This window comes from Rhinoderma darwinii, chromosome 1, assembly GCF_050947455.1.
Source record: "Rhinoderma darwinii isolate aRhiDar2 chromosome 1, aRhiDar2.hap1, whole genome shotgun sequence".
NCBI classification, from domain to species: Eukaryota; Metazoa; Chordata; class Amphibia; order Anura; family Rhinodermatidae; genus Rhinoderma; species Rhinoderma darwinii.
In genome coordinates, this window is record NC_134687.1 from 517,630,076 (window position 1) to 517,648,401 (window position 18,326).

General features: G+C 44.0%; 1 protein-coding gene across 8 annotated transcripts in view; it reads right to left on the bottom strand.

The window, feature by feature from the left end:
* YTHDC2 (YTH N6-methyladenosine RNA binding protein C2) overlaps nt 1-18,326 on the bottom strand; it is a 170,047-nt gene that overhangs the window by 141,264 nt on the left and 10,457 nt on the right. For all 8 annotated transcript variants that reach the window (XM_075836597.1, XM_075836578.1, XM_075836587.1 and 5 more), the window contains one exon: nt 8,717-8,884. In XM_075836597.1, the coding sequence (XP_075692712.1) occupies nt 8,717-8,884 (168 nt within the window). The remainder of the gene's footprint in view (nt 1-8,716; nt 8,885-18,326) is intronic.

Genomic DNA, 18,326 nt, shown 5'->3' on the forward strand with positions numbered 1-18,326 from the left:
GTCACTTTATTAAACATATATACATATATATAGTAGAGGCAAGATATTCATGAATATCGGCTGAAAGAATGTAATATCTGTATACGTATAAACTGCACTGACATAAGTTGGGTTTGTTAAAAACATTAACACTAATATATTGTATGATTCTACACTTTACTAATTAACTATGCATTATTGGAACCTGTGTATTTATATGTGCACTGCTCACTGATTGTATAGCTTGAGAAAGGCCCCATGGAGTAGGGCTGAAACGTCGCAAGTGGTGAATAAATCTTGCTTTTTCACCATCATTGGAGTGCTGCCTCATATTTTGGGAATTATATTATATATATATATATATATATATATATATATATATATGTGTATATTTGTCCCATCAGACATAGGCTTGTATTCACGCATATGATGAGAGTTGGCTCCAGCCGACTCATTGTCCTGTTTACAATCTGGGAGGGGCAAGAGATTTCCTTTGTTTCTCTTGCCTTTTACACTCAGCGGGAGGGGGAGCTGGAGCCATAGGCTATGTTCACACTGAGTTTTTTGACGCGGAAACCGTGCCAAAAAAAACTTGTCAAAAACAGCCCGAAAATGCCTCCCATTGATTTCAATGGGAGGCGGAGGCATCTTTTTCCCGCGAGCTGTAAAACCGCCTCGCGGGAAAAAGAAGCAACATGCCCTCTCTTCAGGCGATTACGCCTCTGACCTCCCATCGACTTCAATGGGAGGCAGAGAAAGCGTATTTCGCAGCGTTTTATGCCCGCGGCGCTCAATGGCCGCGGGCGAAAAACGCAGCAAAAGTCGGCGTGCAGGGAGAGGAAATTCTGCCTCAAACTTCCAAACGGAATTTTGAAGCAGAAATTCCGCCTGCAAAAAAACTCTGTGTGTACATAGCCATACAGTCCAACAACTTTAGTTGTTGCTACCCCCCCCCCCCCCCCTTTGCATGAGTATGTGATGTAATACAGAAGTGCACGAGAGGGTATAAGATGGGCCAGAGTCCTACACTTCTCGCTCTTGCTTCCTGCCTCACCCCATACCAACAAACACCTTGTTTCTGCCTCACCAACCAAGGAAGAACCCCATGCACTGCTAAGTATCCTCCCCCTCCCCATGTGCTTTCTCTCCCTCTATACAATGATCCTACCCTTCTCCCCATATATCTAGCCCCTACTTCTCCTGGTAACCCTTTTCCTTCCTTAGTCTACAACGTTCCCCTGGTATGTAACTCACTAGTAACAGGGACAGTTAAGAGTCAGGTGGGAGTGGGTCACAGAAGCAAGCGTGAGTGAGTGCATTATAACTTACATGTATGTTTAGGTTGTTGGTGGGTGGGTGTTAGTATAGTATTTTTATATATTGTACTAGTACTGTGCTACGTGTAGGATTAGTATACTTAGTACATATTAATATTATGTCAATGCAAGTGGAGCGATACCTTAAAGAGGCTCTGTCACCAGTTTAGAACTGCCCTATCTTCTACTTAATCTAATAGGCGTTTTAATGTAAATAAGTAATGCGTTGTTTTTTTGTTTTTGTTTTTTTTAAAACGTTTATTTTTTACAAAGTTCTGAGCATTTTAAGTGCTATGCAAATTTGTTCTTAGTGCCCAAATGGGCGTTTTCTTACTTTTCACCAAAGAGGCGTAGTAAAGAGAAGTGTATGACTTCTCTTCATTCATGTCCATCTGTACTCACAGCACAGCGTGATCTCGCGAGATCACGCTGTGCGGTCACTTACTCACACATTAACTTTACTGGAGTGTCAGGAGAATGAAAAGACATGGCCTGCAGCCAGGGAGACCATGTCTTTTCATTCTCCCGACACTTCGGTAAAGTTACTGTGGGAGTGACAGCACAGCGTGATCCCACGAGATCACGCTGTGCTGTCACTTACTCCCACTTTAACTTTACCGGTGTGTCAGGAGAATTAAAAGACATTACCTCCTGGCTGGAGGCCATGTCTTTTCATTCACCAGTAAAGTTAATGTGGGAGTAAGTGACAGCACAGCGTGATCTCGCGAGATCACGCTGTGCTGTGAGTACAGATGGACATGAATGAAGAGAAGTGCATGATGCGGATTGGTCAGCGTCATACACTTCTCTTTACTACGCCTATTTGGTGAAAAGTAACAAAACGCCCACTTGGGCACGAAGAACAAATTTGCATAACACTTAAAATGCTCATAAATTTGTAAAAAAAACAACAACAAAAAAACCACATTACTTATCTACATTAAACCGCCTATTAGATTAGGTAGAAGATAGGGCAGTTATAAACTGGTGACTGAGCCTCATTAAGGCTGCTGGAGTCTGCTGGGAGAGAGCGTGCACGTAAACCCGCAACCTCTAATCCGTAACCACTCCGGTCGACAGACTCTAAGATGACCGCAAGGTGAGATGGACTTTGCTGCTTAGAACCCAGGTTGTCTTAACAGAGTGTAGTTTTGGAAAAGAGGTGCAATGCAGGCAAACCTGAGCTGGAAACCAGACAGCCAGTAGGTTAACAAAGTCCAGAAACGGAGAAGAGGTAATCAGACAAGCCACAGTCAAAACCAGTCAGGAGCGGATGATCAGAATCGGTAGGCAGAGGGTTAACAAGAGACAAGCCGAGGTCAGTATACACAAGGTCCAGAAATCAGAAATGCAAGAGCAGTCAGGAGCTTGATCAGGAACTAGGAAACAGGAAGATTCACAAGCAAAAACAGGTGGGAAGAGACAGGTATAAATACAAGCCCAAAGCAGATTGGCAGAAAGACAGAGAAGAGCGATTGGCTCAAAGCAAAAAAATAACCGCCCAGAAGCTAGACAGGTTGTCATAACGACCTTAAGGGAACAGGTGTTGGTTTTTTCCTAACAATTAAAGAGGCTCTGTCACCACGTTATAAGTGCCCTATCTCCTACATAAGGAGATGGGCGCTATAATGTAGATGACACCAGTGCTCTTTATTTAGAAAAACGATCTATTTTTACCACGTTATTAGGCGTGTTTTTACTTTAGACCAAGTGGGCGTTGTACATAGTAGTGTATGACGCTGACCAATCAGTGACCAATCAGCGTCATGCACTTCTCCCCATTCATTTAGTCAGCGCATAGTGACACTGCGTTGTTCACCATGTGCTGTCTTATACGGACATATTAACGTTACTGAAGTGTTTAGACAGTGAATAGACATTTCTTCCAGCCAGGACTGTTCACAATCCCGGCACTTCGTTAACGTTTCTGTGGTACTTACAGCAGAGCAAGCGTAATCTCGCGAGATCACACTGTAAATGACAGGTTACAGCGAGATTACGCTTTGCTCTGCTGTAAGTAGAATAGACATCCCGCCCTGGCTGGAAGGAATGTCTATTCACTGTCTAAACACTTCAGTAACATTATGTGTCAGTATAAGACAGCACATAGCGAACAACGCAGTGTCACTATGCGCTGACTAAATGAATGGAGAGAAGTGTATGAGGCTGGTCAGCGTCATACACTCCTCTGTACAACGCCCACTTGGGCATTAAGAAAGTAATTAGCATAAAGCTAAAATCGCTCCGTTTCGTGGTAAAAATAGATCGTTTTTCTAAATAAAAAGCACTGCTGTCACCTACATTATACCGCCGATCACATTATGTAGGAGATAGGGCACTTATAATGTGGTGACAGAGCCTCTTTAAGTTATGTGTATTGAGATGTACGGATACTATATCGTGAATTTGTTTAGATAAGTGGGTGCTGTATAGTAGTTAATAATACTGAGCCACGTGTAGTGTCAGTGTACTCAATGCATATTAACTTGCTATGTGTATTGGCGTATACGGATACTATACCGTGAATATATTTACTGTGTTCTGTGTTTAATATCGAAGTGTCATTTATATTAATAAATATTGCTTTTTTTTATACTATTGTGTCGTGAAACTGCGTACACGCACACTTAGTGGCAAAGCAGATAGTTAGCGTTAATACAATGAAAAAGGTTGGGGAGCTAGGCATAAACCTAGTGACCCTAGTATAAAGGTGGTAGTAATAGTGGGTAACACTAGCCAGTCAACCCCATGATTATACCAGCCAATTAACAATAAATAAAAATCCATTACTGCTACATTTACTTACAAAAGTGAGGTTCTTAGCGCACATTTTGATCAAATTGTTTGAGCCCATCTGTATATGGACAGTTAAGTCAGGGGCTTCTCCAGGCTCTGGCTGGGGACTCCGGCATTGCAAAGCTCTTGAGGTCACTGTCCATATGTTGACAGGGACGTCACGAGCTTCCTCAGGGCCAGAGTCCCTGGTCAGAGTGGTTAAAATTGTAGCTGCCATGGGCACAGCGCTTCTGGTAGCGCTTAGCACGTTTATATCATTGGGGGGGACACAGAATTATGGAACGCCCTAAAGCAGTCACAGAGGGTGGGAGGAAATTATGGAAAAAAGTACAGCGATATGACCTGTCTAACACACAGCTGCCTGCAGCACCTCGACACCCAGACACTCTGGCATCAGAATACGCTAAAAAATGGATCTGGTAAAATGACCCCCCAGGAGGAACCAACAGCCCTAGTAAAAGGGCAGTGACCCAAAGGGGAGGGACTTTACACTTGGACCAATAGGCTTCTAAAAATCACAGATCGATTCAAAGCAAAAGGGTGGCCTTGTATGCTGCCAATCCCTTGTGTAGCCCATGAGGAGCAATAAAAAAAGAAGTCCGCGTCAAAACAACTTTGTTGCAGCCAAATAGACATGGACTGCTCTCACCACATCAAGGTAATGCAAAGCCCATGGGAAAGGGCAGAAAGAAGCGAGGACAATCCCTTCATTGACATGGAAGGCCGAGACGACCTTCGGAGGAAGTATGGGATAGGCCGGAAATCCACCTTATCCCTACGAATTACCAAAAAGAGGGACTTGTAGGACAGGAAAGCCAGTTCCATCTAACAGAAGTGACAGCCGCCAGGAAGGCAAGGGTTCAAAAGAAGTAAAACATTTTTGGGGAAAAAAACAAAACTACATACTGGGACATATCCAGTACACACTGGGGTACAAAAACAAGTCATATGTTAATTTATTTTGTGAGAAGTGTAAATAGCATTTCCCAAGGCTATTGCCTAATAGAACGAATACATTACATTTAATAAAATACACCACCTGGTCAGGTCAATACATCACAAAGTAAATTCTATACATACATATACCAAATAAAGAAGCATTAGTATCTAGTAAAAATTATTGTGGACCCCTGCGGAGTCAAATGTGCTTATATAAAATCGGACCAAAAAGGATATTTGTATAAATATCCTCCAGACAATTAATATGCAATATTAATTGTCTGGAGGACATTTATACAAATATCCTTTACAAAACACTAAACAACCGTTGGTTGGATGATTTATTACCAATAGTCCTGTATTTTTCAATTTGGAGGTTATATACCTACCTAGAGGCTTTTTGGTTATTTGCTGGGGGAAACAAAGATGTATATTTTGTGCAATAACCCCGTCATACTAGACAGAACCGTGGGTCTGATTTATATAAGCACATTTGACTCTGCAAAGGTCCACAATAATTTTTACTAGATGATAATACTTCTCTATTTGGTGCATGTATGTATGTGTATATATATATATATATATATATATATATATATATATATAAAATTACCTTTCTCGTGATGTAATGACCTGGCCAGGTGGTGTATTTTATTAAATGTAGTGCATTAGTTTCATTAGGCAATAGCCTGGGGAATTGGTATTTATACATCTCGCAAAATAAATTGATATATGAAGTTTCTACACCAGTGTTTGCTAGGAATGTCCCAGTATTCAGTTTGTTTGTTTTTTCCATAATTTTTTTTTGTAATTTATCTGGGACGGCACCATATCGTATCCATCTATGCTTAGTGGGGTCACTATTGGATGATCTCTATAATTTTTTTGGTTCAAAAAGGAGTTTCCGGAAAAGCTCCCAGAACCAAATTGTGATTCCAAGGCTCAGTGGAATACCGGAATAGAGGGATCGTATGAGCTCCCCCTTGCAGGAAAACCCACTGAAAAAGTATGGTTAGTGCAGAATCTATAGGACAGGAACCTAGGTGTGGCTTATACCATCAGATGGAAACTATGCTGTTCACACCAAGAGAAATAAGCTTCCACGCACAGTGGTACACCTTGGCTGACTGAAGTTTCCTGGCCTCGAACATGGCCTGGGTGACTGGCTCCGAGTCACCCTGGGCCCTCAGAACATAGACTTTAAAAGCCACGCCGTTAAACGCATCTCATGTAAAGCATGATGGAATAGCAGACCTTGGGAAAGGAGGTTGGGTCAAGTTGGAAAAGGCCAGGGTGCATCCGCAAGCAGGTTGCCTAGGTCGGCATACCACGAATGACAAGGACAGTCCGACGCCAGCCAGGATTGCAAGAACGCGTTCCCTCTTGAATCTCGAGCACCCTGGGCAGGAGAGGAACTGTGGAAATACAGGAGGGAGAACTAGTCCCACGTAGTGACCAGGGCGTCGACCGCAATGTCCTTGGCATCCCTCACACTGGACATGTAGGTTGGAACCCTGTGGTTGAGACGAGATGTAAAAAGAACGATGTCTGGGGTGCCCCACTTCTCGCAAAGGTAATAGAATATGTCTGGGTAAAGGTAGCACTCTCCAGGATCCAGTGTTTTCTAACTTAGGAAATCTGAGGCCCAGTTGTCCACTCGTTATATGTGACGCGCTGATTGCGCAGGCACATGACACTCCGCTCATAGAAGAATCCGAGAGGTCTCCCAAATCCACTTCTGGTGCCACCGTAGTGGTTCAGATAGGCAAACGCTATGGAGATATCAGAAGATGACTCCGACGATGACTAAGTGCCTTGGACCGTGTGGAGGTAAAAAAACGCACCTCATCCAGAAAGACTAGCATCTGTTGACATTACAAGCTAATGGAGGAAAATAAAGGACCATTCCAGTGTGATAGCTGGCGAGGTCTCCCTTATTCTAGCCCAACACGTATCCAAGAGAGCAGGAGAATGAGCTTGTCCAGGGAGGTCTGAGACTTGCCTGGAGTGGAATTGCGCATATGAAACTACTTTGAAGGTCGACACCATCCTGCCCATCACCCACATGCAGAAGCAGATGGAAGAGGGAGTGTTCCGGCAGAGGAGGGCCGCTTCTGCCTAAAGAGCCTTGATCTTGTCCTCTGAGAGATAGACCCTTGCAGAACCAGTGAAATGACGGGGTAGGGAGACAGACAGGTGAGCCCTAATCTACCCGCCACTCAGTCCCTGCCTATTTGCAACGTCCTAGGCGACGGCGTACAACTGGGCGACGGTCCCTACACTCAATAAGTGCACGACAGACAAACAGACAAGGGTACACAGAAGCTAAGGGAAATGGGACAGTTGCCCACGGCAACAAAGTGAGCAACAAGAGTAGTGAACGAGCCGAGTCAAACCAGGAGTGCACGAGGTACAAATCGCAGAGCAGGAGCGTAGTCAGTAAAGCCAGAGTAAAAAATGAAGTAAGGTCAATAATCATAGCAGGAGCAGCAGAGCCAGGAAACAGAAAAGAATCACAGGCAAAGGAGGAGCAGGAAATGCAGGTGTATATATAGACAGAGGGCGGGAGCTAGCTCCGTCTGGCCAGGCTGTGATAGGCTCTCCTACTCCTCAGCCTCCCAGCCTGACTGGTAGGAGATCATGTCACTCTCTCAGACTTAGGAGCAGGTGCAGACTGATTACCCACGGGCGTCGACACAGAAGCTGTGTCTGGCAGATCCTTTACAACCAGTGTTGAAGTTCATTTCCAGAAACTCCATGCTCTCCAAATGGGGCCAGGGATGATTTCTCCTCCTTGATGATCCAGTTGAACCTTTCTAACTTGTCCAGATTGATGTGGAGACTGTGAAGATAGTCTTGGAGGGAGCCTTCAACAAGAGGTTGTCCAGGTAAGGGATGAAAGCGACACCCATGGCGCGGAGCAGCGCCATGAGTTTCTTGGACCTTGGTCAAGACTCGTGGTGAGCCCGAAGGGGAGGACGACAAATTGGAAACGCTGAGAACTGATCGAGAAACAATGGAAACACTGGTAGGTCTTGTGATGTGGAGGTGTACATCGCAAATTTCGATGGACGAGAGGAACGCTCCTTGTTGCACTGATGCGACCACCGACAGCAGGGATTCCATGCGAAACCTCCGAACTAAGCAGTTCAACCTCTTCAGATCCAGGATTGGACGGACTGATCCGTCCTTTTTCGGTACTGCTATGTGATTAAAGTAGAAACCCTGAAAAATTTCTGCCTGCGGAACTGGGATCATAACCCATTGTAGGAGTAGAGAATGAACAGCCTGGGAAAAAGCAGAAGCACAATCCGGTTGATAGAAAGAACTTCCTCGAGGATGGGAGTAGTACTCTACCTATCGACCCCACCTTCTGAACCTAGACGTCGTCCACATGAGTGAGTCTCCGAGATTCAACTTTGGTGAACGTACACTTTAAGTGTATATTTTTAGGGCATTGCATGAACAACAACTCTCTAATATATATACCTGAATTGCTCCCTGTATGAGAAGAGGCTCAATATCTAGAAAACAAAAGATTTTTCAAAACAAGTGCAAAGAAAAGCGGAGGAGTTAGCCATGTAAACTACATACATGAATATTTTTTTCACTGTACAATAAAGTTGTCCTATAATAAAATGTATTAGATATTTTATTTGACAGAAATAATAGACCAGAGTATATACCTTTTTCGTCACTATAACGAAATCTCTCCAGCGCAATATTAACGGCTATCTTCACCTCTTCATCTATACGAATGTCCTTCAGGCCCTTTGCTCTTCCAGATTTGGAAGTGCCTGGTTTCATAGTTGTGATAGGACTTTCTGACATACTGCTAGGACGTGACATTTTTACTGCACAAAAAAACAAAAACAAATGTATTAGAAAATCAAGTAGATGTTCCTAAATAATTTACAACCCACAATTGATCAAGAATATATAAATTGTTTAGCCATTATATTAAACCCCCATTTTCTCTTTTCTTCCAGGAGGAACATTATAATAAAAATTTCAGTAACCTCAGCATCATTTTAGAATCACTGCCTCACAGTTTTTGAGATCTTGGCTTGTTTTTGACATATAGAAGCTAAAAACCTGGAGCTACCAGTGCAGGGTTTGTTAAGTGTATTGGAGTTCTCTTAATGATCCATGCTTATGTGTGAGCGGAATATGATCAGTGCTGCATTCTATTCAATGACAGTAAGCAAAGACCTTAACCCCTAGGCGCACCACGACGCAACTGTACGTCCATGTGGCCAGTGTCTTAGCGCACAGGGACGTACAGTTACTGAGTGGTTCCCGGTGCACACTGTCGGCGACAGTGTGCATCGGGAACCGGGAGGCCAGCTGTCCCTGACAGCTGACACTCCACTGTATGTCCATCAGCGGCTTATTTCTGCTGATTTCGGCAACTAACCCCTTGATTGCTGTGATCGATTGCAATCACCGCATTCAGGGGTTTCTAGCGCAACGGCAGACCTCACAATGTAATCGTGAGGTTTGCAGATGGCTAGCATGGCGATCGGAGGCCAAGTAATGGCCTCCGTGTCTGCCATGTACGGAAGCCTATCAGGATCAGCCTCCTGATAGACTTCCTGTCAGAGTAACAGGACGCCACTGCCGTTCGCGATGCACACTGTCAATGACAGTGTCTATGACAGTGTCGGCAACAGTGTGCATCGGGAAATGGGACGTCCGCTGATTTCGGCAATTAACCTGTTACATGCGGGGCTCGATTGCGTTCTCCGCAAATAGGGGGTTTGTAGCACATCAGCAGCCCCCATGCAATTGTGGGGGCTGCTGATGCTTGTGATGGCACCTGGGGGCCAGACAACAGCCCCCGGATCTGCCATGTATGGAAGCCTATGAGGATCAGCCTCTGCTGGTCCTCGTAAACTAACTGTCAGAGTGACTGTGACGTCACACTGACATTTGGAATACGTTACACTACCTAGGAAATGTAATGTATTCTAGCAGCGATCAGAGCTGCAGGTAAAAAAAGAAAGTGCAAAAAGTAAAGAAAAATTTTTTCAAAAAAAGTTTATAAAAAGGTTTTAAAAAAGTGTAAAAATAAAAGATTTTGTTTTCCTATAAGTCTCTTATTATAGGGAAAAAATGAAACCGTTAAAAAACAGTACACATATTTGGTATCACCGCGTTTGTAACGACCAAATCTATAAAACTATAAGGTTATTTTTACCGCACGGTGAACGCTGCAAAAAAAACAAACTAAAAACAATGCCAGAATTACTCTTTTTTTGGTCACCACCCCTCCCAAAATATAGAATAAAAAGTGATCAAAAAGTCGCATGTACCCGAAAATAGTACCAATAAAAACTACAACCCGTCCCACAAAAAACAAGCCCTTACACAGCTTTTTTGACTGAAAAATGAAAACGTTACGGCTCTCAGAATATGGTGACACAGAAAATAAATAATTTTATAAAGAAGTGATTTTATTGTGCAAACGCTGCAAAACATAAAAAAACTATAAACATATGGTATCGCCATAATCGTATGGACCCACAGAATAAAGTAAAATTGTCATAGCGCATTATGAACGCCATAAGAAATAAAGAATTTAAAAAACGACAAAATCACTGTTTTTGGCCACCTAAATAAAATGTAATAAAAAGTGATCAAAAAGTTGCATGTACCAAAAAAAGGTACCAATAAAAACTACAGCTCGTCCTGCCAAAAATAAGCCCGCACACCGCTCAATTCATGGAAAAATAAAAAAGTTATGGCATTTGGAAGGCGAAGAGTGAAAAACTAAAATGGAAAAGCAAAAAAGGATCAGTCCTGCAAAGGTTAATTAATTTCTATTAAAAAAATAATAATTATTACATGTGGGGTATTGTCATACTCGGGAGAGATTGCGTTATACATTTAGGGCGACTTTTTCTCCTTTATCCCTTGTGAAAATGAAAAAATTCAACATTTTAGTGGACAAAAATGTTTATATTTATTTTCACTGCCTAATTCTACTAAATTCTGAAAAGGACATGTGTGGTATAAATGCTTACTATACCCCTAGAAAAATTCCTTGAGGGGTGTAGTTTCCCAAATGGGGTCACTTTTGGGGTGTTTCCTCTATTTTGTTCCCTTCAGGGCGTTGCAATCGCAACATGGCACTAAAAACCAATCCAGCAAAATCTGCGCTCCAAAATCCAAATGGCACTCCCTCCCTTCTGAGCACTGCCGTGGGTCCAAACAGCAGTTTATTACCACATATGGGGTATTTCCGTAATCGGGAGAAGAATGTTGGGGTGCATTTTCTTCTTTATTCCTTGTAAATATTCCAAATTTCTATGTTATTTCAGAAAAAAAGTAGATATTCATTTTCACAGACTAAGGCCTCATGCACACGACCGTAAAAACTCCCGTTATTACGGGTCGTAATTACGACCCGTAATAACGGGCTCATAGACTTCTATTGGCGACGGGTGCCTTCCCGTTTTCTCACGGGAAGGTGCCCGTGCCGTTGAAAAAGATAGAACATGTCCTATTTCAGGCCATAATAACGGCACAGACAGTCCATAGAAGTCTATGGAGCTCTCGTAATGACGGGTGGCTACATGTGTGCACCCGTCATTACGGCAGCGTTGCTAAGCGACGTCAGTAAATAGTCACTGTCCAGGGAGCTGAAAGAGTTAACTGATCGGCAGTAACTCTTTCAGCACCCTGGACAGTGACTACCGATCAGAATAAACCTGTCAATAATAAAAATAAGACGTTCATACTTACTGAGAACTTCCTGCTTCCTCCAGTCCGGTCTCCCGCCCGTTGTCTTGGTGACGCGTCCCTCTCGACATCCGGCCCGACGTCCTGGATGACGTTTCAGGCCATGTGACCGCTGCAGCCAATCACAGGTCAATCACAGGCTGCAGCGGTCACATGGACTGCCGCGTCATCCAGAGATGTCGGGCTGGATGTGAAGAGAGGGACGCGTCACCAAGACAACGGCCGGGTAAGTATGAATTTCTTTAACTTTTATTACAGAAAGGGCTGTCCCTTCTCTCTATCCTGCACTGATAGAGAGAAGGGGCTGCCGATTAGTGCAGTGCTATTTTGCCGCCAAAAACGTGCCCGTAAATACGGGTGGAATACGGGTGACACCGGACCCATATTTACGGGCACGGGTTCGTAAATACTGGTGCAAAACGGGTCGAATACGTGTGACACCGGACCCGTATTTACGCCAGTATTTACGGGTGGGAAAAAATACGGTCGTGTGCATGAGGCCTAACTCCAATAAATATAGCAAAATACCTGTGGCGTCAAAGTGCTAACTATACACCTAGATAAATTCCTTGGAGGGGTCTAGTTTCCAAAATAGGGTCACTTTTGGGGAGTTTCCACTGACCTCTTCAAACCCGACATGGTGCCTAAAATATAATCTAAAAATAAGCAGGCCCCAAAATCCACTAGGTGCTCCTTTGCTTCTGAGGCCGGTGTTTCGGTTAATTAGGGCACTAGGGCCACATGTGGGATATTCCTAAAAACTGCAGGACCTGGGCAATACATATTGTGTTGTATTTCTCTGGTAAAACCTTCTGTGTTACACAATTTTTTTTATTACAAATTAATTTTGGCAAAAAAAAGAGAAATTTGTATATTTCCCCTCTACTTTGCTTTATTTCCTGTGAAACGCCTAAAGGGTTAAAATACTTTCTGAATGCTGTTTTGAATACTTTGAGGGGTGCAGTTTTTAAAATGGGGTGATTTATTGGGGGATTCTAATATATAAGGCCCTCAAAACCACTTCAGAACTGAACTGGCCCCTGTAAAAATAGCCTTTTGAAATTTTCTTGAAAATGTGAGAAATTGCTGCTAAAGTTCTAAGCCATTTAACGTCCTAGAAAAATAAAAGGATGTTCAAAAAATGATGCAAATATAAAGTAAACATATGGGAAATGGTAAATAGTGACTATTTTGTGTGGTATTACTATCTGTTTTACAAGCAGATACATTTAAATTTAGAAAAATGCCGATTTTTGCAAATTTTCTAAAAATGTTGGTGTTTTTCACTAATAAATATTGAATTTATCGACCAAATTTTTCCACTATCATAAAGTACAATATGTCACGAGAAAACAATCTCAGAATCGCTTGGATAGGTAAAAAAATTCTGGAGTTATTACCACATAAAGTGACACGTCAGATTTGAAAAAATCGTCTGTGCCACAAGGCCAAAACAGGCTGCGTCCTAAAGGGGTTAAAAACGATGAAGAATTGGGGGGCGGAGCTTGCCGCTGACTGAGATGGCGGTGTGAGACAAGTCCTCCTGCACAACTTGTAGCTAACAAGCGGCTCACAGCGACAGTTCGCCTTGTAAAGAAGCGGAATCACGAGGGTTCCACTCCTTAACCTTCCTAGCACCAGGGAGCAACATGACTAAGAGAAGGGGAGCGAAGGTAGAGCTGAAAAAGCTCCCGGACTACTTCCCAGTGACGGACCACACCCAAGATGGCACCGGATCGCCTCCTGAGAGGGAGGAAGCGCGTCCCTGTGCCTCATCAACGGCCAGTTCAGGTCAGTCTGCAGAGAGGGACATAATTCCCCAGGGAAGCTCAGACGATGTGGGTAACCCTGCCAAACGGGGGGCGACTCGCTCAGCACCCTCCCCGCCTAACAGCATGAGCCCGGTACATGAGAAAGCACATTCCCCCTCTCCATTAACGGCCCACGTGGGCGGCCTTACAGCTACTACTGTCCCTGAAGTGACGGCTATCCCAGATGATGCTCCCCTTACTACTGCTATTATGAAGGGGTTAATACAGTCGTTACAGAGCTCAATATCGGAGACATTACATAAAATGATGTCACAGATTCAAACGTCGGTGGATGAGCTGGGGTGCCGCACTGACCACATTGAACGCAAAATGGGAGATTACGCTGCAACCCATAATACGCTTATAGATGCTCACTCTGCCCTTAAAGATGAAGTGGTATGGCTGAAGTCCAAACTAATGGATCAGGAAGACAGATCCAGACGAAACAACCTGAAGGTACGGGGGGTCCCAGAGACCGTCTCCCCTGGGGACTTGCAGAATTATCTACAGGACATGTTTAAAGCTTTGTCACCTACGCTCGCTCCTCTAGACCTGACTCTAGATAGAACGCACAGGATCCCTAAATCTCGCTCTGCTCCTACCGATTCTCCAAGGGATGTATTAACGAGAGTACATTTTTACCAAACTAAAGATCGTATCCTTCAAGAGTCCAGAAGATTGGGGAAACTTCCTGAACCCTACACTCAAGTCTCGATTTTTCCGGATTTATCTGCTTCTACGCTGATGCTTCGCAAGCAATTCCAACCAATCACAGTCACTCTCAGGGAGAACAATTTCAAGTATAAATGGGGATTCCCGGTCAAGTTGATCGTCAATAAGAACGGATCCACTCATGTGATATCTTCCCCTTCTGACGCCGTATCGCTGCTGCGACAATGGAATATCCCGATCACCAACACGGCGGCCGTTCCCTCAAGAGCATCTCCACGTCGTATTTCCCCCGAATGGGAAACGGGTTAAAGACACCCAACGGATTGACTCTCAAAGGTGACTGTCTGACCATAAATACGCGATACATGCTACCTTGATGCCTTTTTCTCTCCCCCATGGAGGTTCTTTCGGCGCAGTGTAGGCGCCATGTGTTTTTTATTTATGTTTTAATGCTCTTAGTTTTTTTGTTTTTTCTTGTTTTATTTGCTTTATTATATTTTTCTTTTCTATGAGTAATTAACTGATATGCACTGCAACTGCCCGGGTTTTATGTCTCAATGTAAATAACGTGACAAGAATTGTTCATTGTGAATAACATGTGTGTTATGTATACATTTCGTCACTGATAACCTGATTGGAGATATATTGCCGTATTTACTATTTTTGTATTACCTGAAAACATTAATAAAAATTCAATGTTGGAAAAAAAAAAACTATGAAGAATTAAAACACAAGGTATTATAGAAAGTTGCAGAAAATGTAAATAAACAATGAATGAGTGCATAAAAGGCCAAAATAATCTAGACAAAGATTTTATTTTTAAGAATTTAGATCAACTTTTTTTTTTTTTTTTTTTTTTAAGTCAAATGTAAATAAGGAGTTCAGTATGTACAGATAATCTTGCTGGTATCATACATATCAATCAGATAATAACAATAGTGCAAACTAAATCATAAATACACAAGTAGTAATTCCAGAGTACAAAGTAGTAAAGTATGTCTATTCAAATACACCAGGTCTTACCCACCACATCCCCTGAATAAGCTTTATTCACAAGTAATACTGCTTTAAAAGTATTCGCTTTGGATTTTCCCTTCCAGATGTCACTTTAAAGAGGCTCTGTCACCAGATTATAAAATCCCTATCTCCTATTGAATGTGATGGGCGCTGCAATGTAGATAACAGCAAAGTTTTTTGTTTTTTTTTTAAAAACGATCATTTTTGCCCAAGTTATGAGCAATTTAATATTTATGCAAATGAGCTTTTCAATGGACAACTGGGCGTGTTTTCTCGTTTTACCAACTGGGCGTGTATTGTGTTTTTACCAACTGGGCGTGTATTGTGTTTTTACCAACTGGGCGTTGTGAATAGAAGTGTATGACGCTGACAAATCAGCGTCATACACTTCTCATCGTTCCCACCCAGCTTCTTTCACTGCAGACACACATCGTGACGTCACCCACAGGTCCTTCAACCTTGGCGTCGGACAGAGAAGATACATGGGCTCCAGCCGTCCGAGAGGGTAATATGCTCGCCTCTAGGGAGTTTACTATGCTTACCTGCACACGGTGATGCTGCTGCAGATTCAACTGTACTCTCTCGGACGCCTGGAGCCGATGTGTCTTCTCTCTTCCGACGCCAAGGTTGAAGGACCCGTGGGTAACGTCACGCTGTGTGTCTGCAGTGAAAGAAGCTGGGTGGGAACAATGAGGTCACCCACAGGTCCTTCAACCTTGGCGTCGGACGAGAGAAGACACATCGGCTCCAGACGTCCGAGAGAGTACAGTTGAATCTGCAGAAGCATCAACGTGTGCAGGTAAGCATATTAAACTCCCTAGAGACTAGCATATTACCCTCTCGGACGGCTGGAGCCCATGTATCTTCTCTGTCCGACGCCAAGGTTGAAGGACCTGTGGGTGACGTCACGCTGTGTGTCTGCAGTGAAGCAAGCTGGGTGGGAACGATGAGAAGTGTATGACGCTGATTTGCAGTAACCATGCAGAGAATCTGTCACAGTGGTACAAGCTGCAGTAACCCTGCAGAGAATCTGTCACACTGGTACAAGCTGCAGTAACCCTGCACAGAATCTGTCACACTGGTACAAGCTGCAGTAACCCTGCACAGAATCTGTTACACTGGTACAAGCTGCAGTAACCCTGCACAGAATCTGTCACACTGGTACAAGCTGCAGTAACCCTGCAGAGAATCTGTCACACTGGTACAAGCTGCAGTAACCCTGCAGAGAATCTGTCACACTGGTACAAGCTGCAGTAACCCTGCAGAGAATCTGTCACAGTGGTACAATCTGCAGTGACCATGCAGAGAATCTGACACACTGGTACAAGCTGCAGTAACCCTGCAGAGAATCTGTCACACTGGTACAAGCTGCAGTAACCCTGCAGAGAATCTGTCACACTGGTAGAAGCTGCAGTAACCATGCAGAGAATCTGTCACACTGGTACAAGCTGCAGTAACCCTGCAGAGAATCTGTCACAGTGGTACAAGCTGCAGTAACCATGCAGAGAATCTGTCACACTGGTACAAGCTGCAGTAACCATGCAGAGAATCTGTCACACTCGTACAAGCTGCAGTAACCATGCAGAGAATCTGTCACACTGGTACAAGCTGCAGTAACCCTGCAGAGAATCTGTCACACTGGTAGAAGCTGCAGTAACCATGCAGAGAATCTGTCACACTGGTACAAGCTGCAGTAACCCTGCAGAGAATCTGTCACACTGGTACAAGCTGCAGTAACCCTGCAGAGAATCTGTCACGCTGGTACAAGCTGCAGTAACCCTGCAGAGAATCTGTCACACTGGTACAAGCTGCAGTAACCCTGCAGAGAATCTGTCACACTGGTACAAGCTGCAGTAACCCTGCAGAGAATCTGTCACAGTGGTACAATCTGCAGTGACCATGCAGAGAATCTGACACACTGGTACAAGCTGCAGTAACCATGCAGAGAATCTGTCACACTGGTACAAGCTGCAGTAACCCTGCAGAGAATCTGTCACACTGGTAGAAGCTGCAGTAACCCTGCAGAGAATCTGTCACACTGGTACAAGCTGCAGTAACCCTGCAGAGAATCTGTCACACTGGTACAAGCTGCAGTAACCCTGCAGAGAATCTGTCACACTGGTACAAGCTGCAGTAACCCTGCAGAGAATCTGTCACACTGGTACAAGCTGCAGTAACCCTGCAGAGAATCTGTCACACTGGTACAAGCTGCAGTAACCCTGCAGAGAATCTGTCACACTGGTACAAGCTGCAGTAACCCTGCAGAGAATCTGTCACACTGGTACAAGCTGCAGTAACCCTGCAGAGAATCTGTCACACTGGTAGAAGCTGCAGTAACCATGCAGAGAATCTGTCACACTGGTACAAGCTGCAGTAACCCTGCAGAGAATCTGTCACGCTGGTACAAGCTGCAGTAACCCTGCAGAGAATCTGTCACGCTGGTACAAGCTGCAGTAACCCTGCAGAGAATCTGTCACACTGGTACAAGCTGCAGTAACCCTGCAGAGAATCTGTCACAGTGGTACAAGCTGCAGTAACCATGCAGAGAATCTGTCACACTGGTACAAGCTGCAGTAACCATGCAGAGAATCTGTCACACTGGTACAAGCTGCAGTAACCCTGCAGAGAATCTGTCACACTGGTAGAAGCTGCCGTAACCCTGCAGAGAATCTGTCACACTGGTACAAGCTGCAGTAACCCTGCAGAGAATCTGTCACACTGGTACAAGCTGCAGTAACCCTGCAGAGAATCTGTCACAGTGGTACAAGCTGCAGTAACCATGCAGAGAATCTGTCACACTGGTACAAGCTGCAGTAACCATGCAGAGAATCTGTCACACTCGTACAAGCTGCAGTAACCATGCAGAGAATCTGTCACACTGGTAGAAGCTGCAGTAACCCTGCAGAGAATCTGTCACACTGGTACAAGCTGCAGTAACCCTGCAGATAATCTGTCACACTGGTACAAGCTGCAGTAACCCTGCAGAGAATCTGTCACACTGGTACAAGCTGCAGTAACCCTGCAGAGAATCTGTCACACTGGTAGAAGCTGC